Source organism: Ailuropoda melanoleuca, chromosome 8, assembly GCF_002007445.2.
Source record: "Ailuropoda melanoleuca isolate Jingjing chromosome 8, ASM200744v2, whole genome shotgun sequence".
NCBI lineage: Eukaryota > Metazoa > Chordata > Mammalia > Carnivora > Ursidae > Ailuropoda > Ailuropoda melanoleuca.
The window spans coordinates 62408106-62436060 of NC_048225.1; the positions used below are offsets into that span (position 1 = coordinate 62408106).

The 27955-nt window shown below is 45.1% G+C and overlaps 1 protein-coding gene and 1 long non-coding RNA gene across 9 annotated transcripts in view; one reads left to right on the forward strand and one right to left on the reverse strand.

The window, feature by feature from the left end:
* The window catches only part of LOC105236217, a 161925-nt gene that overhangs the window by 111534 nt on the left and 22436 nt on the right, over window positions 1-27955 (forward strand). The window lies entirely within an intron of this gene.
* IRAG1 (inositol 1,4,5-triphosphate receptor associated 1) overlaps window positions 1-27955 on the reverse strand; it is a 143550-nt gene that overhangs the window by 63164 nt on the left and 52431 nt on the right. For 4 of the 8 annotated variants that reach the window (XM_034666562.1, XM_034666564.1, XM_034666565.1 and 1 more), the window contains 8 exons: window positions 13753-13853; window positions 12598-12668; window positions 10261-10434; window positions 9616-9693; window positions 8784-8836; window positions 8543-8590; window positions 6593-7210; window positions 4722-4800 (listed from right to left, as the gene is read on the reverse strand). In XM_034666562.1, the coding sequence (XP_034522453.1) occupies window positions 4722-4800; window positions 6593-7210; window positions 8543-8590; window positions 8784-8836; window positions 9616-9693; window positions 10261-10434; window positions 12598-12668; window positions 13753-13853 (1222 nt within the window). Of the gene's footprint in view, window positions 1-4721; window positions 4801-6592; window positions 7211-8542; window positions 8591-8783; window positions 8837-9615; window positions 9694-10260; window positions 10435-12597; window positions 12669-13752; window positions 13854-18434; window positions 18750-27955 lie in introns of those variants that run through there. The other 4 variants (XM_034666563.1, XM_034666561.1, XM_034666559.1 and 1 more) reach the window with 4 other exon arrangements.

The following is a 27955-nucleotide window of genomic DNA, read 5'->3' on the forward strand; positions in this document are numbered from 1 at the left end:
TTCCTCCTGTTCTCCACATCCTCATTAATGACACCATCACCCACCTTGGCCATGTGGACACACACCTGGTGGTCTTTCTGGTCTTCCCCTCTACCCCATCTCCTCACCAAGTCCTGCCAAGCTGACCTCCAAATAGCTCTCAAACCTGTCCCTCCATGTCCCTTCCTGTCCCTCTCAATCTACAGCTTTAACACCTGTCACCATGCTGTTTCCATACCCTTTTACTGGTCTCCCTGCCTCCAGCTTCTCCCATTTCAGGCCAGCTTTCATAATCTGTCAAAAAGAATTATTCTCAAACTTAGCTTTGATCCTGATGCTTCCCTATCTACAGGCTTCTCTGGCTTTCCAAGGGGTCCTGAATGAAGTTCAAACTCATTAATTCTCCCTCAAAGCTTTCACTCTCCCCGCTCCCCACTTATACTCCCCCCTTACTGCCCATCTCTCTAGAACATATGACCCATACTTGGTTCACATGGGATTCCTTCTGTTCCTCGAACACGCCGAGAACTAGAAGATGCCTGTGTGCCTTTGCTCCTGCTGTTCCCTCTGCCTACGATACTTCTTTTCCATCGCTCAAAGCTGCTCCTTCTGGAATCCTGCCCTGACTCACTCACCCCTACTGAGCTGGCTCCTTCTTCCTCTGTTGTGCTAGGTATTTTGGGTTGTAAAGTCTTAACACAATGTGTTATAGTGATTTGTGTATCCTTGTGTTTCCTTTCCGAGAAGGTGAAGGTGAGCTCATTCATTTATTCAGTATTTACTGAGTGCTTACTATGATTCAGGCAATGGGCTTGGAGCTAGGGATATAATGCTGAGTTAAACAGGTCACTTTCCTCTGGGAGCTGGTTACCTCATGGGACAGAGATTAATTAGAGAAACAAACGTTACATTTCATACTGTGGTAGATTTTATAAGACAGAAGGATCTGGAGGTACTGGAAAAGTGTTCCCTAGAAAAGTGACATTTGAGCAGAAATCTAATGACTGAATGAGAGTTCATTAGGCAAAGAGAATGAGAGGAGAACATTCCTGGTTCTGTGCCTATGCCAAGCCAAGAAGAAGGAGGAATGAGTTGTTGAAAGGCCAAAATATTGAGAGTGAAGAGAGCGGCCTTCAAAGATGTGGGAAAGGGGAGCGGGGTTAATTACACAGGGCCTTGTACATCCTACCAAGGATTCTAGTGCTCATCTTAAGAGCAGAATGAAGGCCTCTGAAGATGCTAAACCAGAATTGCATTTCAGAGATTCCTCTGGCTGAGAATGGACTGTGGATTGAGCTGGGTAAGGAGGTCAGGAGTGCTGAGAGATGGGATAGAGGTTGTTGAGGTAGCTGAAGGGACCAGTAATGACAGCCAAGACAAAACCCTCTTCTTAATGGCAGAGCCTGAGTCTTTTTCACCTCTGCATTCCCAGCATGCAGCCTGGGAACTAGCCCACAGTCAGCCTCACATCTTTGGCTTGAAATGACCTGCAAATGATTAGGACCCAAACATCCTACAAATGATCCATGAAGAGAACTTGTTGGATTGTTGGAAAGACCAGATGCAGCAGGAAAGAGCCTCCCAATCCTTAGAAACTGAAGGAGAGCCAAAGTTCTTAAGATTCCAGAATGTTCTGATAAGGATCTTCCCCATCTCCCAAAGGAACAGCCAACAATCATCATAAGAGACTCAAGTTTTCCCTATGAGCTCATATACACTGTTGTATTTAGGGCTTGATGGGTATTAAGGAGGGCACGTATTGCAATGAGCACTGGGTGTTATATGCAAATAATGAATCATGGAACACTACATCAAAAACTAATGAAGTGCTATATGGTGACTAACAACATAAAAAAAATAAAAATACTAAAATAAAAAATAAACAAACAAAAAAAAGCTAGCTTCTCTAGCTTTCAGGGAGCGCTCCCAAAGTCTCTCATCCTGGATATGAGAGGAGATGAGGCTCTTTGATTCAGAATGTTCAGAATGTAGGAAAAGGAAGTCCCAACTCTGCAGATATCAAGCAAACACATGAGGCTGCTCACCACAGCTCCAACACCATTCTACATAAACTGTGGAGCACACAGGACAACATCCCACATGTGATAGAGTTCCACAACCTTGATTATAGGAATTAAAATGTATGCCAGGTTTCTGCTGGAATAAAGACCAGTATCACATAAAAACGTATCAGCACAATGAAGTAGGTACTATAGTCCTATTATTATACCCATTATATAGAAGAGCAAATTGAGCCATCTAGAGACCAAGAAATTTGCCTAAGGCTATGAGGCTAATAAGTGTTGAAGCTTGAGCTATTAAGCACCCAAATCCTAGAAATGAGAGAAAAAAATGGGAGGGAGGGCACATAGTGGATATCTAAATTGGTATAATTTTTATGTTAATTTAGCAGTATGTATATGTATTTAAATATAAATGCCTTTTGATCAAGCAGTTCCACTTCTAAGATATTATCCCATGGCAAAACTTATGTATTTATATAAAGATGCATCTAGGAAAATGTATAGAAATACAGAGAAGAAACTAAGGTCCCCGAAGAATTATGTGGAGCAGAGCTATCTGCTAACCTGACAGCTTGCCTTAGAATCATTACTCAAGGCTGAGACATTCTTCTCTACCCTATAGGTTATCATACTTCGGGGCATCTATGTCGTAGCAACTTAGATTTTATCTTAATTAATGCAGGAAAGTTGCAGAATACTTTAAAAGAAATACTTATGGAGAAAATTGGCCTTACATGACACATCAGACACATCAGACCTAATGGACATATACAGAACATGCTACCCAAAAGCAATAGAATACATATTCTTCTCAAGTGCACATGGAACTTTCTCTATGATAGATCATATGTTAGGAACAAAACAGGTCTCAATAAATTTAAGAAGACTGAAATTACATCAAGCATTTTTCTTTTTTCTTTTTTTTTAAAGATTTTATTTATTTATTTGACAGAGATAGAGACAGCCAGAGAGAGAGGGAACACAAGCAGGGGGAGTGGGAACACAAGCAGGGGGAGTGGGAGAGGAAGAAGCAGGCTCATAGCAGAGGAGCCTGATGTGGCGCTCGATCCCACAACGCCGGGATCACGCCCTGAGCCGAAGGCAGATGCTTAACCGCTGTGCCACCCAGGCGCCCCCATCAAGCATTTTTCTAAGCATAATTGTATGAAACTGGAAATCAATTCCAAGAGAAAAAATATAGTAAAATGTTAATATCTGTAGAGTTTACATATATTACCAACAAAAAAATAAACCAACAAAAAACCTAAGGCTCATATGGACACCTAGGTAAAGAGATGAAAAGCAAATCTACCCACTAAGAAAAAACAGAGTAAATAAATATTTAAAATGTTTAAATTTGAACTTGCTTGCTAGCAAATTAGTTGAAGTAATAACAAAGTGGCATTTATTGTTTATCTGATTCTTACTATATTCTGGCCCATAAGGAGTGAAAGCAAAGCAAAGTCCAGTGCTGGTAGTTCTTAGGAGGAAGACCCCTCCGTCTTTGTGGGTAGCAGTCTACACTGGAGGCAATTTGGTAAATGCAAATATTTCTACACTTTGACCCAGTGAATCTCAAGCCTGAGAATTTGTTCAAGGGAATAACCTGAAGGAAGAAAGAAAAAAACTGAGTGCTGAGTTGTTTAGAGCGGGGTGGTTAATCGTAGCAAAAAGAACTGTAAACATCTGAAGTACCCAACAATCCATGCGTCAAGGCAAAGTTACACCCATTAAATGATAAATAAAAGGACACGTCAAAACACATGGAATCAGTTATGAAATAAGCTTAAAAAGTAGAAACAAGAAGTTATAGCTACACAAATCAATTGTGAAAAAATTATAAATGCAGGTAAATACTGGAAAGAATAAAAGTTGCTTTTTTTCAGAATTTATGGGTTGTGGGACAAATTTTAAGATAAATCTTTTCCTGGTGTTTTGAAGCTGCTTTAATAAGCACATTAAAAATTAAAAGTAGAAAAGTATATCATATTTTTTCCCAAAGATTTCCTCCAAAGATGGTTAATTTACAAGTTGTTGGAAATTTTATTTCTGGGAATCTTGTTAATGTTGACTAGGTAGGTGTTAGTTAACTATATTTCAGATCAGGGCTTCCAACATAGTTGGTGCACCCTGGGCATGCCCATAAAACAACCTTTAAGCAGAAGGCTTCGGTGCTGACTGACCACAGGTAGCATGACCCGTAGAAGAGGTGAGCCAGGAGATGGGGANAAGGGGGGTTGGGCGGGGTGGGGGGGGGGGGGAGTTGCAGGGCCAGGGAGGAAAGGGCTGGGGTCTGGACTTTGTGGTGACAGCAGATTAGAAAGCAAGAGATGACTCTGATGTCTTGAAAAGAGGAACTGTTCTATTTGAGTGACTTCCTGGGTGTGAGAGGAAAAGGAAGTGTTAAAAGTTGAGGCCTGGGTCACCCTTCCAGGCTTCCTAGGTCCTAACAAGGCTCAGGGAGGGCTGGCAGGGTCCAGAAGGGGGCTGGTTGGAAAGAGACAAGTTTAGAGGTTCTCTGAGTGGGCAGGAAACATAATCTGATTCATTCATTTATCTGCAAATATTTACTGAGGGCCTCCTCTGTGTTTGGCCCACACTCACCACTGGGACAAAGGCCCTGACAGAAGTCTAGTGTTTACACGTTCACCTTCTTTTATCTGGTAAAAATGAATGCAGCACTGGCCTGAGGAAAACATCTGCCCTGATGCCACCTACCTTTTTCCTGCTCAGCCGCTTCACTAAGTTCTGGAAGCTTGAGCCCCACTAAGTTCTGATTTCTTATCAGGATGTGCTCCTTTTTAGGAAAAGAAGAAAACAACATTTCAGATGATAACATCAGGAGGAACTTTTCTCTTGGTTCTGTTTATGGCTCTGTGACCACTCAGCCTTATGTGGGAGGTATTAGGGGCAGCCTCAAAGGGGGGTGGACAGTCATGACATGGTGACATATGAAGGGCACCTGGAAGATTGCTCCTCTCCCAGCCCATAAAAGTGCCTGAAACCCCACCATTAGCACCATATTTCTTGGGTTAAGAATTGTCACTGGCATGGTCTACCTTTTAAATAAGCCTGTGAGCCTCAGGGCAAATGAGCTCCAGCCACACTGTGGCTGAGAGCTACACAACAAACAGAAGCAGAGCCCAGGGCTCCGGAGATAGGATGGTCACCTGGATGTGTATGGAGCTTCTGCTGGAAATGATTTTGTTGAGCTCATGACTTCGCTTTATGCTGGCTAGCGCATAACTGGCTAGGGCAGTGAGTATCCACTTCCAGGAGTTGTGACCTCTCCTACCCCCAGTTCCTCAGTGGCTGGTTATGGCACCCCTTGAGTTGTAAAACTGTCCAGACAAATGAAGCCTGAGAATTGCTGCCCCACTATACTGCCTGGGGCCTTAGCAGTCCGAGCCCAGGAGAGATGGGGATGCTGACCACAAGTCAATCAGCACCAGACCAGCACTTCCAACGTCTGACAGATCTCCTTGCCCCTTGTGACTTGTGCTTATTAGGGGATTTTCAGTCTCCCGTGTAGCAGGGGCCACTTCAGTGGTTTGCCCCCGGGTAAAGAAGGAAAGGAAGGGGCCAGCAGAGGGTGCTCATGGCCCAAAAGGAAGTAACTGGCCAGGGCCTTTTACCTGTTTCCTTAGCAGCTCCCCGGAGCCTCCAATTCAGAGCATTGAGGAAAATTTCTGAATAGGAATGAAGGTTTCTGAATAGGACACATTGCAATGTGTCCCTGCTAGCACAGAAACCTCCTCACTTGTGCTTGACTGCTATCAGGTACCTCTTTTCCACATTCGGTAGGGGAGCCAGGGGAGCCTTGTCCAGTTTTAGCCATGAGGGTGCCAGCTCCCACCCCGCAGAGTCCTGGTTGCCTTGGCCCCTGGCCTGGGTTGGCCCTCTGGGGAAATGGGACTGGATAACGATTCCTTGTCCTGTTAATCTCCTCTTACCCTCACACACTATCTCTGTCCCCTACATCACTGCATACTCCCAATCACCCCCTGCATAGGGTGGCAGCCCCACGAGAGACTACTGTGCCTGGTTTGATGGCCAATGAAAGTTGGGAACATCACGGACACTGGAAGAAATTCACCACAGGGGGAGCAGCCCCTCATGGCCATCATTATACTTGAGGATGGATTTGAGGCCCTTTGTTAACAGGCATCAGGAAGGAAAGTTTGGGAGCCTGACAAAGGGAAAAGCTATTCCATCCTTGGCATGACAAAGCACTCTATCAAGGGCTTCCTGTTTATGAACTGCCAGCTCTGGCTGGAGGAGAAAACACAGCCCAGTACTGAGGGCCCACGTGCCCCTCCATACACATGCCTTACCTTTAAAGTATGGCTTTGTGTGGCAACTATATCCCACACTGACTTCACCCTAGTAAGTGAGGTAAAAGCACCTGAAACATATTTATGAAGAAGATGCTGCACAGTGGGCCTGATTTATCAGGGTGGGGAAGTTTAGGGACCCACAAGACCCAAGTCCAGGCCACAGCTGCCCTTCCTAGCAGCTCAGCCCAGAGGTTTTCAGCCCAGCGGGGACCTGGAGTGCACACCCTACCCAGCTGGCCCCCAGGAACCTACCTCACGGAGCTTAGACAGTTTTTGCATCCGTACTGGCTGCACTTGTATCTGAAAGTCTTTGAGTCCGGGTGCCTTGGCCAACTTGCTGCCAGCTTTGCCCGAAAAACGTTTCTCTTCCTCTGCCAGAGGCAGCTTGGCAAGCACTTTCTGCAACCGGGGGCCGGGTTCTTCAGGACCACTGTCCCAGGAGACTCCCCGCTGTAGGGGCGGCCGGGAAGCAGGGGGCCGCAGCTCAGCTTTGGAGCCAAATTTTGACCCTGTTGGCTCTCCAGCTGTACCTTTTCCCTGAGGGCCCAGGGGAGCCACCCCTCCAGAGCCCTGGGCTGGACCTCTGGGCAGAGGGTTGCCTTCCCTAGCTGTCTTCAGAAGTGCCTTTCCCAGCTCATTTTCAGCAGGGCCAGGCTGAGGGCTATTCAGGGCCATTTTCCCACCACTGCCTACGCCAGAAGCTGGGCCTTTGGGTGTGGCCTCAGGGCACTGGAGGGGAGCGCAGTTTTCCTTTTGTTCAATTGCAGTCTCTTTGGACTTCTCAGTTGTGGGAGAACGAGGAGTCAGCCTGCCCTGAGACACTTTCCTCTGGTCATTCTGCTTCCGGTCAGCTAGCCCTTTGGAGACATTCTGAAAGAGACAAGGTAGAGCTGGGACTCTGGAGGCAGGTTGGAGAGGAAAGAGGTAGGGCCACTTCCACCGTGGGCCTCTGTCCCCACAGACCCTGCTAAGGTGCCTGTGTATATGTGTGTGCACTGAGTGGAAGAGGAGGGCTTCTCAGTCAAGTCTGAACCAGTAAAGGGGATCCACAGACAAGTCTGAGGTCTATAAAACAGACAGGACAAGGGGACCTGTCATTCACAGTCCTCTAAGAACTTCCCAAGGGCTAGGAGCTGTGGAGGACAGTGGAATAGAGGACAGCTTGGGGGCAGTCACAAATTTTCCCCTTGACTCAGTTGCCCCAGTTTCTAGTCTTGACTCTTCCTGGCAAGGCACTTAACTCTTAGGGACTCAAATTTCTCATCAGATTTATGAATCCTCCGAAATTATTACAAATGTAAATGTGTGTTTATGTGTGCATGTTGTATGTATTTTTCTGGGAAGAGAATTCATAGCTTTCAACAATTTCTCAAGAATTACATGATCCAAAAGAGGTTAAGGATCTTTGGATCAGGTGGCTCTTGCAAAGGTGGTATCTTACTACTCAAAAGTTCTAAGATCCTGCACTCTTATTTCATTTCCCAAGGGAAACCTGCTTTGTGAGGAGCATTTGTATAACTATCTTATTTCATTTCCCAAGGGGAACCTGCTTTGTGAGGAGCATTTGTATAGCTATCTTATTTCATTTCCCAAGGGGAACCTGCTTTGTGAGGAGCATTTGTATAGCTATCTTATTTCATTTCCCAAGGGAAACCTGCTTTGTGAGGAGCATTTGTATAGCTATCTTGTGTGAGTGGTGGAATTCTCCCAAAGGACTCTACCTTGGCCCCTGTTCTAGATGAGATTGTATTTCATGCTGCCCTGGACATCAGCTTGAACACTTTGCTCTGAGCAGGGTGGGGCCCTTCTAGTGCTCATCAGCAAAGATGAGATTTTCCAGGCTACCCCCAAGAAGAATCCCAATCAGGACCTGGAACTTTACTGTAATTTTTACTAGAATGACAAAAGCAGCAGTCTTGCCTGACTGTCGCTGGCTCCAGCAGTCCCCCTGGTCTATGGCCAATGGCCTGAGTGAGAGTACAGGGTTATAGGGTTATAGTGAAGGTGATCCCCACTGAATCCTGCCTCCTTACCCCCTCCACTTTAGACTTCCAGTCGTGATAGAACAGAGGAACTTTTAGCTTCCCCAGCCTTGACCCTCTACTCACGTACACCCACTTGAAGGCTGCCCAGGGCTAGCCTAGACTTTTGGAATGTGTCTCCCACACCCAAATCATCCAAATGGGCAGAGCTCACACTCACAGGCTCGCCAAGATGAGGTGAAGAGAGTTCGGCCTCATCCCCCTTCTGCTGGAGAAAGTGAACACAAGTCAGACAGCAATGTGAAGAGACCATATCTTCTCTTGAAATACCCTCAAAGTGGTATAGATGCTCCCCCCACCCCAGCACCATCATCTCAATGGATCATGGAGGGCCTCTCAGGGGTTAAGGGGTAAGAAGAGAGACCAGTTGGCATAGAAACCCCAGTCAGGACCCTTGTTACCTGCGGTGGTGCTCCAGGCAAAGGGGACTGTGGGCCACTGCATGCATCCAAACCTGGAATGGTCCAGACACTGGTGGGTGATGTCCAGCATCCCAGACCATCAGCTGTCCCTTTAGCAAAAACACATCTACCTCCCCAGAATGCCCTTCCTTGTTTCCCCTAGGTCTGGTTGCCAGTAATACCTGACTTGTGGAGTACCTTCCACATGTCAGGTTCTATGGTAAGCCCACAGTTAATCAGCACAGAAACCACATGAGGAAACCAAGGCAGAGGGAAATCAAGGTCACACATCCAAGAAGTATCAGCACTGAGAATTGAACCCAGGCTCCCGGTCAGAGCCTGAGCTTGCCCCACAGCTCTGACGAGGGCAGGCTGTTCTCCCTGGCACCATGCCTCTTTCCGAGCTGGTTTGAAGGTGTGGCCCTGTACACAGTCTAATGAAAGGAAGAAACCAAAAAGAAAAGAGTATCTCAAATAGAGGCCTTTCTAAATAAGCTCTGGGGTGGCCTCTCCGTGAGTCCTCTCTTAGCGGAGAAAGCACTCGTTGTAGCCCCTTCCCACAACCTTGCCTCTGTCCTCACCTGCCTAGACTCATCCTGGGCTAGGCCTGTCTCCCCACACTAGCCCAAAACCCCAACAGAAAGTACATCCACCCTCCGCAGAGGCAGCCCCATCAGGCCTAGCTGGGAGTCCTCTGGAGAGGAGGCCAAACAGGGGGCCTGACTAGAAAGCCTGCAAGATGGGATGCATCCTGCTCAGGCCAGGGACCGGACTCAGTTGCCACCCAAAGGGAGAAGCCAGGACAGGAAATGCCGGGGGTACTAGACCTCACCAGGTGGCGTGGAGACAGTAAGTGAGTTGCTTTGAGAGGATGTCGGAGAAGCTCCGGGGCTGAGGTTCGGGGAAACAGCTGTGGAGACAGACACAAACTGACCAGCATTCATGAAGGTTTATGACTTCAGCCTAACAAAGATATCCTTTCAGGTATTTCTAACCCATGGGAACTGGGACTGCTTCGTCAGGTCAGGAGCTGATCCTGGCCTGCCATATAAGGCTCCTACCACAGGAGGACTCCACCCATGCAGGGTGGTCTAGGAACCTGTGCACATGGGCATCACACAGGGATTTCTCTCTGTGTAGGATTTAGGGAGGGGGAACCCATGTTAAATTCATGGGTATCATAAGGGCTGACATTTCTTGGTGAAACAAAAAGACACAATAGGCCCAAAAAATGAAAAGCAAAGTTGTCTGGGCTAGAGTTGGATCTGTAGTTTAGAGCTTCTGAAATAGGGTAAGATGCCCTCTCTTCACAAGATCCTCTCCACAAGAATCAGTCCAACCTGGCGCCTAGAGGCCTGGGGGCAGGCAAGTCAAAGGCCATCCCTTAGAAGCAGAGCTCCCATTACAACTGGGTCCTGGCCCCCCCATCCCCTACCCCACCTCGGAGGGGCTCAGGGCAGCCACCTGTACATCCTACCTGACGGGGAGTCTCCGGGGCCGTTCCTGGACTTCCTCCCACGGCGGGTCAGGAATCGTTCACTCACCGACTTGGCTTCTTCAAGCAGCGCCAGGTTTTTCTTCTTGTCCTCTTCTGAGATGCTGATGTCTGGCAGCTGGTCATTGACCAGGTCAATAACGTGCCCTGCAGGATCTGCAGTGGGAGGGTGAACTCTGGGCGAAAACCACAGAATCCTTGACCCCCCACACCTTAGTCCAGGGAAGCTGTCCAGAGTGGACTCAGCCAGCCAAACTTCAGCCCAATGCCAGGCCAGGGAGACAGATAGGGCTGCCTCAGCAGGTTTGTAGCCTATAGCTGTGGCAGGTTCTCTGTAACAAATGGTCACAAGGCCACCTAGTTTCCCAGTACTGTCCTAAGCTCTGCCATTAGGGAAGGCCATCAGGAACACTACCTCCATGCTATCTTTCCCTAGTGTGTTCTTCTTTCAGGTCTCTATGTGTTCAATAAGCTAGTGAGCTTAAGATGTGTGGATAAAGAACACTCCAAAGATCATGGCCACCTTTCCTCCCTTCTTTCCTTTACTCACACTACCTACCCCCACCCTTCTCCAAAACCGCCTCTTCTCCAGCAGCGCTTCTCTGGGTGAATGACACCACTTTCCCTAGCTGCTCAGAAACATGGGAGTCACTCCACGCTCTTTCCTCAGTCTCTTCACATCCCACCAACTGGTCATCAAATCCTGATCATCATTGACCTCAGAAATATCTCTGGAACTTGTGCCTACTCTTCATTCTTGTTCCTTAGATCTTACCTGCACATTTACAACAGCTGCTTCAGAGGTCCTCTACCTTCACGCTATCCCCTTCCTAACATCTTCCACTGCCTATCAGAGTGACCTTCCTAGGAGCCATATCTGACATTGCACTTCTCCTGCCTCACATCATCAGGATTCCTTATGGTCCCTAGTCATGTGCAAATGCCAAACTGGGTCCAGAACCTTTGTTCATCCCATGTACTTCTCCTAAGGCCCTTCCCCTCCCGCTTGGTGGTGAACAACTCTCATTGTGCCTCTTTAGCCCCCCTTCCCCCTTCTTCTGGTTGTAGCTCCCCAGTTTGCATTGGGTAAAACCCCTCTGAGTCTCAATTACGTTAGTTAGGAAGGAGCTAAACCCTATCCCCTCACCTCACCCGAGCCATGGCCAGTCAGAGTTCAATCCCCTGGCCCCAGTGATTGATTCAGGGATCGCCATGGGAGGCCAAGGAGAGGCAAGTTTGGGAACTGTGTTTGAGTACACAGGAAGAAGCACTCTCTTTCGACTGATGGGACATAAGCTGGGAGTTCCTGGTAGCCATTTGCCAAAAAGAAAGCTAACACATGAAAGGAAATTTGAGAGATGGGATGAGCCAATTGCTAATGACCCAACTTGAGCCCCTGGATCCAGCACTCCTTGAAACGACATGCTCTGGCTTTTATTTATTTTTATGTATGTATGTATGTATGTATGTATGTATGTATGTATGTATGTATGTATTTTTAGCATAAAATAGTTTGAGTTAGGTTTCTGTCATTTGAAAGAGTCCTGACTATTTACACACAGCAGAGACAGCAGAGCATTCAGTTGCTCTGTTATGGTTCCTGCTCCCTCACTGTGTTGTTTCTTCCACCCAGAACGCTTTTTCTTCCTTTTGTCTATCTGTTGAATTCCCTAAGGCACAACTCAAATACTCTCTCTTCTGGAATACCTATCCAGCCTTCCCTCTCCCCAGACAGAATTGGTCCCCTTCTTGCCTCAGTTTCCCTAACACTTCTTTAAAGGGCCTTATCATACAGTGTCCTGATTATATCTGTTCACTTTTCAGTCTCTTCATAGACTATGAGCAACACGAAGGCAGAGACCAAGTCTATATCATATTTGTGTTCCAGTGGTCCAGAACAGACCCTGAGAAACCATATGGAGGATGAGCTGGTGACTGGGGCAGCGATGCTTGGATTCAAACGCATACCTACCTGTATGTGGACCTTTCTTGCAGGAGATAGAGGGCTCTGCCCCCTGTGCCCCAGAATTGAGCCTTGCCCTGCTGTTCTATCTCTTTAACTTCCTCATCTTTCTCTTCACCCCCTGGCCTTGTCTTTTTACCAAAATAAATTAAAATTAGATATCATACTTCTTCTGGGCTCAAACACAGAGGGGCAGACTGACTTTGCCTTCTTACGCTCATAGGTATAGACCTGCCTGAGAATTAGGAGAGGGGAAGGGGCTGAGCTGCCAGATCTCAGTCTTCCTGCTCAAATATACCTTCAGCTGGACCTCTATCTCTGGTTGCAGAAATAAGATAATTGGACTAGCCCCTTACCCACAGAAGTCAGTGAAGCAGTAGAAACCTTCAAGTGTCGGTGGGAAAGCCTCCTGTGGGGACTGTGAGCTCTGAAAGACAGAACAGAATCATCTTGTTAAGAAAATTCGTCCACAGCTTGTAAATAGGCAAACAGATACCTGTATACTCTTTCAAAGTCATCCTAGAACATCGTCTTACAAGCTTGTCTAAGCTTGAAAACTTGTTAGAAATGTAAATTCTCAGGTTCCACCCAGACCAAATGGATCAGAAACTCTGGGAGGTAGGGCCCAGCCATCTGTGATTGAACATGTCCCCCCAGGTAATTCTGATGCTAAAGTTTTCAAAAACCTGCCCTAAGGAAATGTACCTTTGGCTATTTACTTTTCATTAGGGCTCAGACTCTGAGTGAACATCTAACCGTAGAAAACTCATAAAATGTGAAAAATTGTATGGTGGAGATGGAGATGATTTCTGTTGGGGAAGAAAGATAAAAACAAGGTTTCATTGTCTTGTGGAACATCAACCTATGTTATGTTAGACTTAGGAATCTTATTCTAGCATTCTTTTCCTCCCCACTGGTTATATATGTATTTCCATTTTTTGTATTCTGTTTTGAACTGCCTTTGTCATCCTGATGGTTTCCTCGTCAATGAGTTAAATAAATCTTTGACACATGCTCACTATATTTTTGTATGAGAATGATCTTTGCACATTTTTGAAAATTATACTTAGTCTTACTCCAACTAGACCAATGCATATGCTAGTGCTGTGTCAAACTGAGGCAGTGACATCCCTGTGTACGTGAGCCAGTGTCCTTCCTAAGCGGTCCTCTTCCCTACAGAACCCACTTTGACCAGGGGCAGGATTCTCCAGTCAAAGGCTCTTATCTCTGTTTGCAAATATCTGGGCAGTTATTATGGGAAACTACCCTGCTATAATTTGTGCTTAAAGGCTAGCAAAGTACAAAGAACCAAATCCGGGAAAAGAAAAATAATTTTGAGGGGAAAGATAATGGACAAACTCTTGCTCTCATTTGGAAAAACTGCTTGATTCTATTTCATCAATAAAATTATCAAGAAAGAAGATTTATAAAAAGTATATATAGCTATCTAATCCTCACATGCTAGGAAATATTGTTCTTGATAGCACAAAGATTAGGCACATGACATGTACCTGTTGACCAAGTTTTTGTCAGTTTCTCCTTCCGGTGAACTGGCATCCCCAGTCAAGATGATGGTAGGTGGACTGCAGGATATTCCTGCAGTGTGAGGGCCCTGGTGGTTCAGGACAAAACACAGATAGAGTTAGGCTTCGGATGGTGGAAGTTTCCGAGAACTAGAGCTGGAGCATTTACTCTAGTAATATGACACTCAGAACCATCTTGATAAGGGTTGAATACAGTTTATTTGGATTATTCAGGGGGAAAAAAGGAAAGAAGAAAGAAAGAAAGAAAGAAAGAAAGAAAGAAAGAAAGAAAGAAAGAAAGAAAGAAAGAAAGAAAGAAAGAAAGAAAGAAAAAAAGAAAGAAAGAAAAAGAAAAAAGAAAGAAAAGAAAAGAAAGAAAGAAAGGAAAGAAGAAAGAAAGAAAGAAAGAAAGAAAGAAAGAAAGAAAGAAAGAAAGAAAGAAAGAAAAAGAAAGAAAGAAAGAAAAAGAAATAAGGCAGTTTCTCTTTCATTCCTCAGCAGACATTCACGGAGCTTAACATGGTCTACTTTTCATGAATTAACATTCAGGAACCTCTAAGCCATCCCTGGTTAGTCTCACTAGCAATCTAGAAATAGAATGGTGCAGAGGCCTCAGGCACAGCCAGCCAGGTTGGGGAAGGAGGAAGACCAGGAGAACGGGTGGTGGCACCCACACATTGGGTAGGTACACAGTGAGATCCCACATTTGGGTAATCATGGCATTTTGATAAAGGTGATGTGTTCAATGGGTCACAGAATATGTAGTTTAGTTGTGTAACCTTGAAAAATGTTTACCTGAATAAATACACATTTCTGAAATTAGAACAAAAGTTATTAGCCAGTCCTTAGATTTTTGAGGTATTTCCAAACCACTAAACAAAACAAAACTAATAACAGCAAACATGAAAGAGTCATTCCATTCTAGGTTAATGAGGTTGTAGTGAAATCAGTGTACTATTATACTGCGATGGCCATGTGAATGGTAAATCCATATCTGGACTGTAATAAATATTGATTGAACGAGTAAGTGAAAGAATAAAATGAAAGCAATATAGGATATACAATAAGGTCCATAAAGATGCATATCAGCCTGCATTTCCCCACAACTCAGTGTACTGGGGATAAAAATAGGAGTAGGAGGGGTGCCCGAGTGGCTCAGTCGGGTAAGGTCTGCCTTTGGCTCAGGCCATGATTCCAGGGTCCTGGAATGGAGCCCCGCATCAGATTCCCTGCTCAGCAAGGAGTCTGCTTCTCCCTTTCCCTCCGTCTGCTGCTCCCTCTACTTGTGCTCTCTCTCATTCCCTCTGTCAAATAAATAAATAAAATCTTTTTTTTTTAATTTAAAAAATAGGACTAGGTAACAGTAATACATAGTCTTTCCAGTTCTTTTGCCGCCTACTATTATAGTATGTCCATCTAAGAATTGTTCCCAGGTATGTCTGGGAGTCTCTCTAGGGGTTCTCTCATATGTCGCCTTATCATTTTCCTTCTCTTCTTCCCTGCCCCTCCTTACTGGTGTGTGTTGTCAGGGCTCTCTGTGAACACCCTACCATCCCTGCCAGGCCTGTCTCCCAGCACTCTCAGGCATGTCACACCAGCTCCCACTGTTGGAGTGGCGTCCTGGAGCTTCAGAGTAGTGGGTCCCCAGTGCCACTTTCTCTGGGGGCTGTGTCTTTCTGGAGCCTCTGGGCAATAAGTGTTCTCACTTCTACTGGCCCTGATGAAGCCGTTGCCTGGGGGCTCCTCACAGATCCAGGGCTGAGCTGTGTTCTTGAGCAACTTCGCGTGTAGGTGTTGACTCCATGCAAGGTGGGGAGGGGCCCTCTCTCCTTTTCACATTATTACTTGTTAAGTGGGTTCCATACAATGCTCTCTGCGCTTCTTAAATCCCACAATTTTAATTGAAACCAGCTCTTCCTGTTTTCATTTGTATCTCCTCCCTCACTTGGCCTCAAACATAAGCCAGGTAAGCTGGCGAAGTGTCTCTGAGTCCCACCAGGGAATGCCAGATCCCTGTGTTCCAGGACCTCTTCAGCTGGAGGGAGGTACAGGGATTGGAGGAGGAGGAAGCACTCAGCATCCCTGGACACATGGAAAGGAAGTTGGGACAGGGACTTCGGCTGGATAGGAAGCAGTAGGAAGCAGCATTGCCTCTTGTAAGAATTATACAGACCTGTGCTCAGATTTCTGCTCATCACCCACTAGCTGTGTGTCCTTGAACAAGTTATTTAACCTCTCTGGCCCATGATCATAAAATTCAACTCACAAGGTTGATGTGAGAATTAATAATATCGGGAAAGCACCAGCACATGACTGGTGTTTTCAATAAATAGTTACTGTCAGATTACTTTTCTCTCTCGTTCAACAAAGACACTTTAGTTATCCATCCATCTTGTGTCAGGAGCAGCTTGAAAAACAAAGACCCTCAAGACCTCACAGTCAAGCAAGGGATATAGAGAAGTAATGAATACTTATAATAAATTTAAGCTGATAAGAAATGGACCACATTCTGTGAAAGCTCAAAGGAAAGGAAAAAAACCTCCTCAGCGGAGTTGGAGAAGACTCTCCAGAGAAGACATTTCAGCTGGGTCTTGAGGGATTAATGGGAACTTGAAAGAAAAGGATATTAGAGGAGAGGTTTTGGGCAAAGGGAACAGCATTAGTAAAAGGCATAACTGGGCATTAGAGATTTATCAGTGTAATTGGAGCATGGACTCTGGGGTATGTAAGATAGGAAAGTTCAGGGATGGGGGCTGCAGTATTGTGGTTTATAAGAAAATATATATATTTGGTCATTCAGATGACCAAATATATATATTTTTCATAGACATTTGGTCTTCATCCACAGTTCCTAGCTCACAGCTCCCAAGACCCTTGGAACTTCCTGAGCGATAAGAGCAATGGGAAAATCTTTTGTTATAATACTTGGTTCTTGTTCTTAGTTCCTAAACTCCCTTCAGAGCCATAAAGGTGAAATGGGTTGCTCGTTATCTATAACAAACCTTTCCATCACAACTGAGCTTATGCTAATGAAGGTGACTTTTGCAAAGCACCTAAGTATGGAAGCTGGTTGCCATGGGAAACAGCCATGAATAGAGTGTTGGAACTTTCAGTCCCCCGCCCCCATTTCCCAGGAGGGGAGAGGAACTAGAGGTTGAATCAATCACCAGTGGCCAATTAATTAATTAATCATACCTACATAATGAAGCCTCTATAAAAACCCAAAAGGAGGGGGTTCAGAGAGCTTCCACTTTGGGGAACCAACGCACTTCCACATGCCCCTGTGCTGCATCCCAAGCTCCACAGGGCTAAGCTCCTTTATTCAAGACCTCACCTTATGTATCTCTTCATCTGACTGTTGATTCATACCCTTTGATATCCTTTGTAATAAAACATTAATCTAGTGAATAAATGGGTTTTCCTGAGTTCTTTGAGTCACTTTAGCAAATTATTACACCTGAGGAGGAGATCATGGGAACCTCTAATTTCTAGCCAGTCCATCAGAAGCACAGGTGACAACCTGGACTTGAGATTGGTGTCTGAAGTGGGGGCAGTAGGACAGAACCCTTCACCTGTGGATTTGATTCTATCTCCAGGTAGATAGTGTCAGAATTGAGTTGAGTTCTTGGACACCCTGCTGGTGTCAAATAATTTCTTTTGGTAGGGGGAAGCCTACAACACATACAAACACACACATGTTGGACTTGGTTTCAGGAAGCTAACTTAGAGGCAAATAATGGAAGTAGAATAAAAGGTTGAGCCAGCTTCTGATGGACATTGGGTGTTACTCCAGTGAGTTTAATCTTTGTGGTTTTAGAGATGGGGAACACTGAAGGTCAGGTTTGGGAATACTTTGACCACCCAAAGAGAGAACATAGAAATATTGACAGGAGATCCATTCATAGATCATTATGGTGCACATTGGTTGAGATGATGGAAAATGTCTCGTTATTACAGCATCCATCATCCTCCTAGGAATTTTGAGAGGCTTCCAATCAATTGGAGCTATGTTACTCTCCATTTGGACACCCACAGTTGGCCAAGGTAGTCAGCATGATGCTTATGGCTGGAAAAAGAACCAGCCAATCTATCTTCATAACTCCAGAGCTCCAGTCCTTCCAAGAATGTAGATAGCAATCCTTCTGTCAAGGACTCCTCTTGTAAGAGATGCTCAAGAATTTCCCAAAAAAGCAACAGCTCCTTTGATTGATAGTATAAACTTGTTGGGCTAGTGATGGTCACTCTTGATGGTCACTTGCTTTGTCCTTTTGTTACCCTGTCTCTTAGTCCCCATAACTATAAAATGGTCAAAGGCCTGGGGCGCCTGGGTGGCACAGTGGTTAAGCGTCTGCCTTCGGCTCAGGGCGTGATCCCAGCGTTATGGGATCGAGCCCCACATCAGGCTCCTCTGCTATGAGCCTGCTTCTTCCTCTCCCACTCCCCCTGCTTGTGTTCCCTCTCTCACTGGCTGTCTCTATCTCTGTCGAATAAATAAATAAAATCTTTAAAAAAAAAAATGGTCAAAGTCCTGCTCTGTCTCAGAAGAAGTTTGTGTGAATAAAATGAAATGATGAGCGTGTATGCACTTTGATAAGTCTCATAAGATCTACAAATACCCATTAATCATAATTATCATTAAAATTAACAATGCTCTCCTCAGTTCTCCCCACCTCTTGTCCCCTGGTAGGAAGCCAACAAGCAGCAGAGAGGCTGGGGCCTTCCAAGGGGCCAGGAGGGAAGCAGGAGGATCTTGGGTCATGATGTGGGTCTTGATGACACACAGTGGAACAGTATCCAGAAGAGCTGCTGAGGTCAAAAAGGGGAATCAGAATGTCAAAATGGCAGGTCATGGGCTGGAGCTGGGGCAGGCAGGGCCAGGGGCAGGTGCCTCTTTACTGGGAAAAACTGGTAAAGAGGGAGGAATGGGGAAGTTTTCTACTGTGTGGATTCTTTAGTGAGCAGGAAAAGGGCTGAAGTTTTTCCAGAGGCTTCTCTTCATGTCACTATAAGGGCTTCTTATTGATGTGGTTTCTTGGATCTCAATTAGGGAATTAGCCTATTCTCTGAGCTACAAATTCTCTGAGGTACAAATCAGAGACCTGGAGGGCCATCCCCTGTGAGAGTATTTATAAGTTTTTATATTAGTTGCCAACATTTTATAATTGAAAGAATTCCCATAAAGGTCTGGATTTCCTGCTTTTCCTGAAAAACCAAGAGATCAAGCAATCTTGGGTCTACATTTCTGAGAGTAACCCTTGGTCTGCTTCTACTGGCTTGCTTCAATCAGTTGTGCTCCCTGCGTGGCCCTGAAGGCATCCAAGTTACTGCCCCTGTGGTGCACGATTCTTAACCTGTCTTGGTTTTCTGGAGCACAGGAGGTTTATGCTTAAAGCCTCCCCTACTCATGACACCTTTTTTAAAACCACTTTATTAAGGTATGATTGACATATGAAAAGCTATACATATTTCATGTATTCAACTTGATGAGTTTAGAGCTAAGTATCCACTTGTGAAACCTTCATCATAATTTATGCCATAAACCTATCCATCACTTCCCAAAGTTTCTTCCTGCCTTCTTATTTATTTACTACTATTATTATTGTTGCTGTTGTCATGGTAAGAACACTTATAAGATCGGCCCCCTTAGGAAACTGTTAGATACAGTACAGTATTGTTATCTCTAGGCACTAAGCTGTACAACAGATCTCTAGGACTTATTCATCTTGCATAACTCCCACATCATCTTGATGAGGTTTCTTTCCATACAGGCTCATGGGAGACTGCTGCCATGGGAATTCCATTTGGAACACTGACTGTGCTTACAGTACATTTGAAATTCCTTCCCTGGGTGGAGTTTATTTTGACCATGATAGTTTGAGCTCTAGAAATTATCTTATTCATGTTTTTCATATTTAGAGAATTTTTATCTTGTATAAATCCTTGAGTGAACAGGAAGAAATACGCTTTGGCTAGCATATCATTTTCATGCGCATTATATCATATGGTTTCTGCCATCCCTTGGGGTGGGCTTTTATGAATCCCAGCAGGCATTAATGCAGATGGGGTAGGTCTACATAAAAGGGGCAGGGGAACCAAACATCACTTTCTTCTTGTTGCATTCTGAAAGAAAATCTGTGGGAGTGCTGATGGGATTATAACATATTCCTCCAAGAGTTTCATATATTCAGGCTGCTAAGTAAGTAGAATACAATTCATTTATTTAATTATTTAATTTTCTTGACATGCTACCTGTTTCCCAAAGCAATTTGAAGTAACCAGCAATAACATCTAAGATATAAAAACAGGAGGCTATAAAAATGGGGGGATAATTTGATAAATATAAACACCCCTAGGAGCTAAAGAGAAGTGCATGCTTCTCCTAACCATCCGCGGTTTGACTCTGAAGTTAAACTGTTTGACCTGAAACCTAATGCATCTGTGATGCATGTGGTCTAGGGTCTGAGAAAGATTTCTTTAAAGAATTATTCAGCAGACAAAAAAAGTAATACAAGAAGAACTCCATTCTTCACTCTCACCTCTCAAAGGACATGGAATGCTTAGCTTCCATCCTCCCTTACCTCTGCCCTTCGACTTTTCACTTGCTTACCCTCCCTACCTGAAGCCCTTCTTCCTCTCCCTCCCTCCTCAACTTACTCTTGCAGCTCCATCCATCTACTTATTGTACAGATTGTCTAACCTTTCTTTTTATGATTGATTCAGTTTTCAAAAGTCTTAGAGTCTAAGAGAGGTCATTGTGTACACATTCACACATTATTATTTTGTTCTCTCCATTCATCCAGCAAACTTACCGAATGCTTATTATGTGCTGTGGTCTATGCTAGGGCCTGGGAAGAGAAAAGTGAACAAGCCAGGCCTCTGAAATGCTTCCCAGTTAGCACAGTGGGATGGGGAGTGAAGAAAGTAACCCCGACACCCACCCCAGGTAGCTCCCGGGGCCTGGTGCCCTTAGTGTTGACTGTGACGGAAATGGTCTGCAACACACTGGAGGAACTGCTTTCTGGTGGGAGTTTTCTCTGCCTCCTGGCTAAAGGCCACTTTCAGCCAAGCTCTCCTGAGGTGACTGTCATGTATGGGGCTGTAGGCACCTTCACTCAGAGAAGGGCAGAGGTGCTCACACAGAAAGGCAGAGACAAGCCACGGTGGCAGGTGCCAAGCGTGTAACCACAAACACACACAATTCAAAGCTGCTTAAAAACTAGGAGTCATAAAGCAATCAGGGAGACATCCTCCAATCCCCTGATGGAATGTCCTGGAATGCTCCTTACTCTCTTCTTCCAATGTGTGCAAAATATACAGTAATAAAATCAAAGTGTTCTTTCCTTAACCAGTACACAGAATGGTTGAACAAGCTTGGGGCAAAACTGTCTTTGTGGGGAACATTCAGTCTTCTGTGGGCTGTTTCAGTTCAGCAGGCACTAGGGAGACAGGGATCCAGGAGAGTGTGGGAGATTCCAGGGGCCCTCTGAAGTGAATTCTGCCAGATTTTAGTGTGTGTGATGAGTGTAAATACTCCCTGCTCCCACCCTGAGCTGCCAAACAGAAGACAGGGCCTCAAGCAAGCTTGCGGTGCGGCGTGTTCAAACACAGAGTCTGCCAGTGATGTCACTGGCTTCAAGACTTCAAGGGCCTTGGGCTTGGGAACCACAGTAATTCATGCATGACACAGCTGCTCACTTACTAGCTGTGTGACCTTGGGCAAGTTACCTCACCTCTCTGTGCCTTGGTTACCTCATCTGTAAAAAAGCTATCTCAGGGGAGTTACAATAATTAAATGGGTTGATAGAGAAATAAGATTGTTAGTTAAAACATAGGATGTCTAGTTATATTTGGACTTCAAATTAACAACAAATAATTTTTTAGTGTGTGTGTCCCAAATATTGCATGGACGTAACTGTATTTTCATTTGCTAAATCTACAGCTCCAGATGAAAAGCTCATAGAAGAGCAACTGGGACTTAGTAAATGCCCATTAGTGTCAGACGTTACATTCTGTTCCTGTTACCTTTGGGGCTGAATTAATTACTTTGGAGTTCGGTTTTGAAGAGATTGTTTTCTTAGTTTTGAGTCTGATCAACCATTTGGAGTTAAATTAGGAGGACTTGCCCTTCTGGTCATGAAGCCACACAGCATCTCCCCTGGGCATCTGACCCCACAAGCTCTAGCAGTCTTGTAATCAGTGACTCTCAGAGAAGCCCGCCTCCAAGGCCACCTTCACCTGGCTTCACTTCCTCTCTTACCATCTGCCCCTCAGATCAAGTAGAGCTGCCCTTTGTGGGTTACAGACACAAGAAGCAAAGGAACAAATGTGGAGAGAGGGCAGTGACACTCTCTTAGACCTACTATGTGTGGGGCCCTGTCCCGGGCACTTCTGGTGTGTTTCCTCACTTCATCCTCTCCAGCAGTTCTGCAAATGAACCTCAGAATATCCACAAATTGGGTATGATAATGCCTCTTGATGTCATTGAATCATGAAGAGGAAAGTGAAGGCCCTGAGAATAGAATAGGCGATGGATATATTTCTTTTCTCTCCCCCTTTTCCCCCCTTCAATCCCCACTTTACCAATGAAAAAGTGGATTGTCCAAGGCTGTACAGCTAGTAAATAGTGGGGAGGAAGGGCTCCACACCAGGCCTGTTGGCCTTCCCACTCCACCATGCTACTCTTACAGTTGTTTCCCCTGACCTTTGGTCTCACCTCCCCTGGTTCCTGGTATGTACCGGACATTCTGACACTCCTCTGTTATTCTTCCAAGCTGCCCCCTCCCTCACAAACCCCTTCCTCTGGGAAGCCCTCCAGCCAGTGCAAGTTTGAACACACAGCTGGAAAAGAGACAGCAGGGACATCCCCTTACCTTCCCATGGGCCCTCCCAGGAGTCCATTTCCCTTCCCTGGAGTCAGCCAAGCCCTGGGGGCTGGGCCATCTCCCCACAAGCTCACCCTATAATAAGCCATCAGGTCACATTTTGTTCTCCTTAAATAAACCTTATAGAAACATTTAAATGTTTATTTCACTCATAAATTCCCAGGAATGCACAATAGTTTCCTAACTGCCTGGGTGCAGGGATAAATATAGGCCAGTGTCATAGACGGGAATATTATCTTCCTTTCCCCAACGTCACATGACTAGGCCCAGACGACGAAGCTCTAAGCAACAGCCCCAAGCCCCAGCCCTGGCGGGACTGGGAAGTTTAGCTCCTGCACTTGGGACCTGGCAGATAGCCTGGGAGAGAAGGACCCTACTAGAAGATAGTGCGGGGTAATGAAGTTGGGGAACCCTAGCCAGAATCCCACCTGGATAACCTTAGGCACTTTACTTTTCTGAGTTTCCTATTCTTAAACATTATGTGGAGCTAATAATCCCCATTTGCAAGGTTTGTTTAAGGATTAGACAAGATAAAGCAATAATAGTGACGATGATGATGGTGAGGGTGGTGGTAGAGGTTGGGCCTTGTGGTGGCTGTATCCCCAGGTTCCTCTCTCATAGCCTGGAGGACAAACAGGGACTGCCTCTGTAGAGACAGGCCCTGGCCACAGAGAGAAGTGGTGCTCTTTTGATAGGATAAAAGGACTCTGGGGACTCTCGAGAAAATGATTATTCCAGCAGCAAGCCCTAAGAGCATGGGAGAGAGTAGAAATGCCTCTGCTGAAGTCTGCTGGACATGGGGCTCCTCCCTGCCAAGGACTGAAGACTAGTTCCTGGCTCCTCTAAGCTCCCCAGTGTCCACCCTGTGGATCCCCCTGTACACCCAAGGCCTGCCTTGCCTCTGGTGAACCCTCTTTCCTGCCATTGTCCACTCTATTCCTAGAAGCCAGGGATCAACAACCACTGGATTATCCTGCCTTCTTCACCACTGTTTTCACTCTCATGCCAACAGACACCAGGAGTGTGGAAATCCATGCAATGTCTATTAGTCCTACTCAGGGAGAGTGTATCACCCACTGAGCCATTCATTTATTATCATCTTCTATCCTCTCCTCCTCCCCTCTTTTCCTCCTGTTTCTCCATTTCTTCCTCTCCAATCCAGGCATTTTATCCACTCAACCTATCCACTCAGCCTATCACACATCCATCCATCCATCCATCCATCCACCTACCTGCCCATCTGTCCATTCATCCATCCTTCCTTGAGCTCCCACCACATACTAGAGCCTCTGCTGAGAATTGGAGAGACACACATAAAAGACACAGTCCCTGACCTAAGTGGCTTATTTGTAGCATAAGACAAGAGACAGGAGAATCAGAAAAACAAAAAATGGTAAGCTACTTCTTTGCTCACTGTAGGAACTAAAGACAAAGAATTTTAATATACATTTCTGACCTTCTATAACAGTCAACACTTCCAAAACACTTTCTGCTTTTTCTTTGGCACTTCCACAGCTACAATCTCGGAGTTCTTCTTCTGTGACCAGAACCACTAGAAGCCATCCTGGTGGAACTGTCCTCTTGGCCCTTTCCAGGCTGCTTTTCCATAAAGAATGAGGCATCAAGCAACTGCCCTCCCCATGCTTGGGGCCTTTGGTGTCTAGAACACTGGTTTACTGCTGGGTGGAGCTAAGAAAGGAGGCAAAGCTAACAGAAACACTTAAGCAGGAAACTTGGGTTTGCATCTCTACTGAAACACAATGCAATTATGTGGCCTTTGATAATTACCCTCATAGAGACCCACTTTCTTCTTCTATAAACTAAAGATAATAATATCTACCTTGAGGGAATGAAACCACGTGGTAGGTGCCCAGTAGATGGCTCCAATATCTTGTACATTAGATACTAACGTTTTACTGATAATTCATTTGAAGATATTTCATTGAAGATTTTAATTGAGGCTATTCTTACAAAAGGTAATAATAAATGGAAATGAGGCGATGAATTCAAAACCCTCAATTGAACATTCAATGTACTAGCCAGTTTCTAGTGTTTGGAATGTACTTACCTGCCTCAGCTTTCTCACTGGTAAAATGGAATAATAATCATATGTACTTCCTAGAGTTGTTGTGAGGTTAGTGCACGTAAAGTGCTTAGAGCAGCGCCTGTCACTTAGGAAGCCTAGCATGAGGGTTCTCATCAGGTGAGGTGAGGGCATGTCCCCACCCCACACAGCTGTCATCAGGTTCCCAGGGTTTTACGTGCACTATCTATTTTGTCTTCATCCCATTCCTTACAGACCATTGATTCTCTAGGTCCCAAACCTTTTTCTCACACATTTCCCAAGGGGTCTCCAGGGAGGTGTAGACAGAACCCCAGTCTGCTGGCCAGTGAAGACAGGGCCTGAACAGCCAAGGGAGGATAAAATGAAGAGAAAAGCTGGCAATCTACTTTAAATGGTAAAGCATGTTGTTAAGTTCTAGATATTTCTGGGGTTAGCAAGACCAAGGATCCTCCAGTTCATGATCAGAGAAGAGAACACAAGCGGAACACAAAGCAAATCAGATCAGAAAGAGGTTGTCATTAGATTGTAAATCCATGGGGAATTGAACTCTCTGAGAGTGGGGCCTTAGGCCACTTTATTAAATGCTAATAAACATTTGTTAAATGACTTCAATAAACATTTACATTTAACTCTTGAACAACGTGGGTTAGAACTTATATGTGGGTGGTTTGTTTTTTTTTTTTTTTTGTAGTATGGTACTGTAAAAGTATTCTCTCTTCCTTATGATTTTCTTAATAACATTTTCTTTTCTCTAGCTAACTTTATTATAAGAATGTAGTATATAATACATAAAACATACAAAATATGTGTTCATGACTGTTTATGTTATCAGAAAGTCTTCCAGTCAACAGTAGTCTATTAGTAGTTAAGTTTTTTAAGAGTCAAAAGTTATACATGGATTTTCAACTGTGCATCAGGGTTGGTGTCCCTAACTCCCACATCATTCAAAGGTCAACTGTATTGAGTAAATTCAACTCAAGTCTATATTTATTGGGTGCCTATCACGTGTGATTGAAGAGTTATACCTTTCCTGTGTGCTCAAACTCTGTTGTGGTATAGTGGGGTATTTTCTGGACTAGAAGGAAAAAAAACAATAATTCTAGCCCCATTTCCTCACCTTCAGCCATGAAGCAGTAGAATCCAGGTCTTGTCCCTTCTTTGTTATGTCCTTTGGACAACTGACTTAACCTCCCAAGCCTTAGTTTCCTAATCCGTAAACTAGGTATAGTCATAGCTAACTTATAGGGCATTATGAAGGTTATCTGAGATAATGAATACAAAGAGTTTAGCTTAGAACATCGTAGGAGCCCCACGTTTAGCTTCTTTCCCTGCATCTGGGTATTATACCCAACTGTTCTGAACTTCCAGTTCCCTGGGAATGATGACCACTGTCCTCAACAGTGGGGTTAAGGCATCAATTGCAGTAATATACATAAAAACTTTTTAAAAACTATGTTGTGCTGTATTAGGGACTTACAACCTATTGTGAGCTGAGAACCTTGCTTGGCACTTTATATATATTATTCTGGTAACTAAAGTCAAGCTGCCTGGGGTTTGACTCTAGACTCAGTGACTTAGCTGTATTAGCTAGTACACATTACTTTTCTGTGCTTCAAGTCTTCATCCCTAAATGGGGATAACAATAGTACCTATCCCACAGAGATGTTCTGAAAATTAAGTGAGATAAAGTGTACAACTATCCTAGCACAGTGTCTGGAACGTAGGAAAGTTTCCTTAAATGTTCGCTGTTGTTCGCAGCTATTACTGTAAGGCTCGCCTTTAGATGAGGAAACAGGCAAAAATGAGTAACTCACCCCAGGTCCCACTCAGGGATGTGAAGCCCAGCTCTTTCCACATGCCACACTACCTATACCTGGCATCCCTATGAAATGGAAGCATGTCCTGTCTCTTCCAGACTTCCCTGGCTGCTTGGGGAAGCCTGCTTGGTATTTTTCTCTTCTAAAAGGACAGCTGAGCAGGCTCTGCTCTGGGTCTGGCCCGCTGACTGATGGTGGTAAGTCAGGATGGGTCTCTCACTATGCTGACACAAACAGGGAGAGAATTCCAGATTTGTCATGGCAGAGCAACCATGATCTCCAATTCTGACCCAAAAGAGGAGGTCCAGCAGCTTTTTGGTCCGAGGTTCTAGGAGCTCCACAGCCAATCCCTTGCTGTTAGGGCCACACACAGAGCGCTGATTCTCCAGAGCACATTCCAACCTAATTTCAGTTAATTAAAAATTGGAGGTGGGGATGGGGGTGGGGGCGGGGATGCCATTGGTTAGTTGAGTGCTCTTACGTCAACAAAATGCTGCTAACAGGGTTAAGCATCACATCGTCTAGAGGAGCAGAAAGTGCAGCACCAAGTAGGAACATAGGGAGATGTAGAGAGAAACTCGTGTGTGGCCTGAAACAGGAATTGCATGGTGGTCTGTGTTTTTAGAAGTCAGCGTGCATCGAGTTGGGCTGTGTTATTGTCTAAGGGCTGAACAAGAATGAAGAAGGCATAGGCAGCACATTGTCTCAGCAGGATGTGTGACACGGAGCTGTATTTTCTGGCCCCATGGGCTCAGGCATCTGAGAGGACGGCAAGCAGAAGTAAGACCCTGTAGTGCTTTGGAGTGTGGATGGCAGTGCGTTTGCAGGGTCTAGGTTGGTCATCTCAGACAAGGACTTTGGGAGCACAGGACAGTGTCCCCCTGTCTCAGGCACCAGGGGTTCTCATAGAGTTCCCAGAGGAAACAGTACTTAGTACAGGGTAGAGACTTAAGAACATGCGGTCTGGGGCCAGGCTGCCTGGGGTCAAACCCTGGGCCTGCTGCTTATGAGCTGTATGATCTTGGAGGAAGCTACTTAACTTCTCTGTGCCTCAGCTTCCTCAGCTATGAAATGGGGATGATGATACCTACCTCATAAAGTTGATTGAAAGTTAAATAAGTTAATACAGTAGAATAGTGCCTGGCATTATTATTAAGTGTTGTGGACAATGGAGATGGGGGCGGGAGTTAGTCAGTGGGCGGTGGAAGGAGGGCTACTGGAACAGATGATGTGAAAGATGGAGGTCTGCTTATGAGTTCACATTGACCTGCACCTGGGGGCTTCCAGAAACCCTGAAAGAGGATGGAGATTCTCTGGGTGGAAACTAGAACCAGCTGTTAGAGCTAACCCGAACTTCTTTGCACACTCAGGCTTGCAAGGCACTTCTGAGGAAGTCATGCTGTTCCAACGAGTCAGCTTTTTGATAT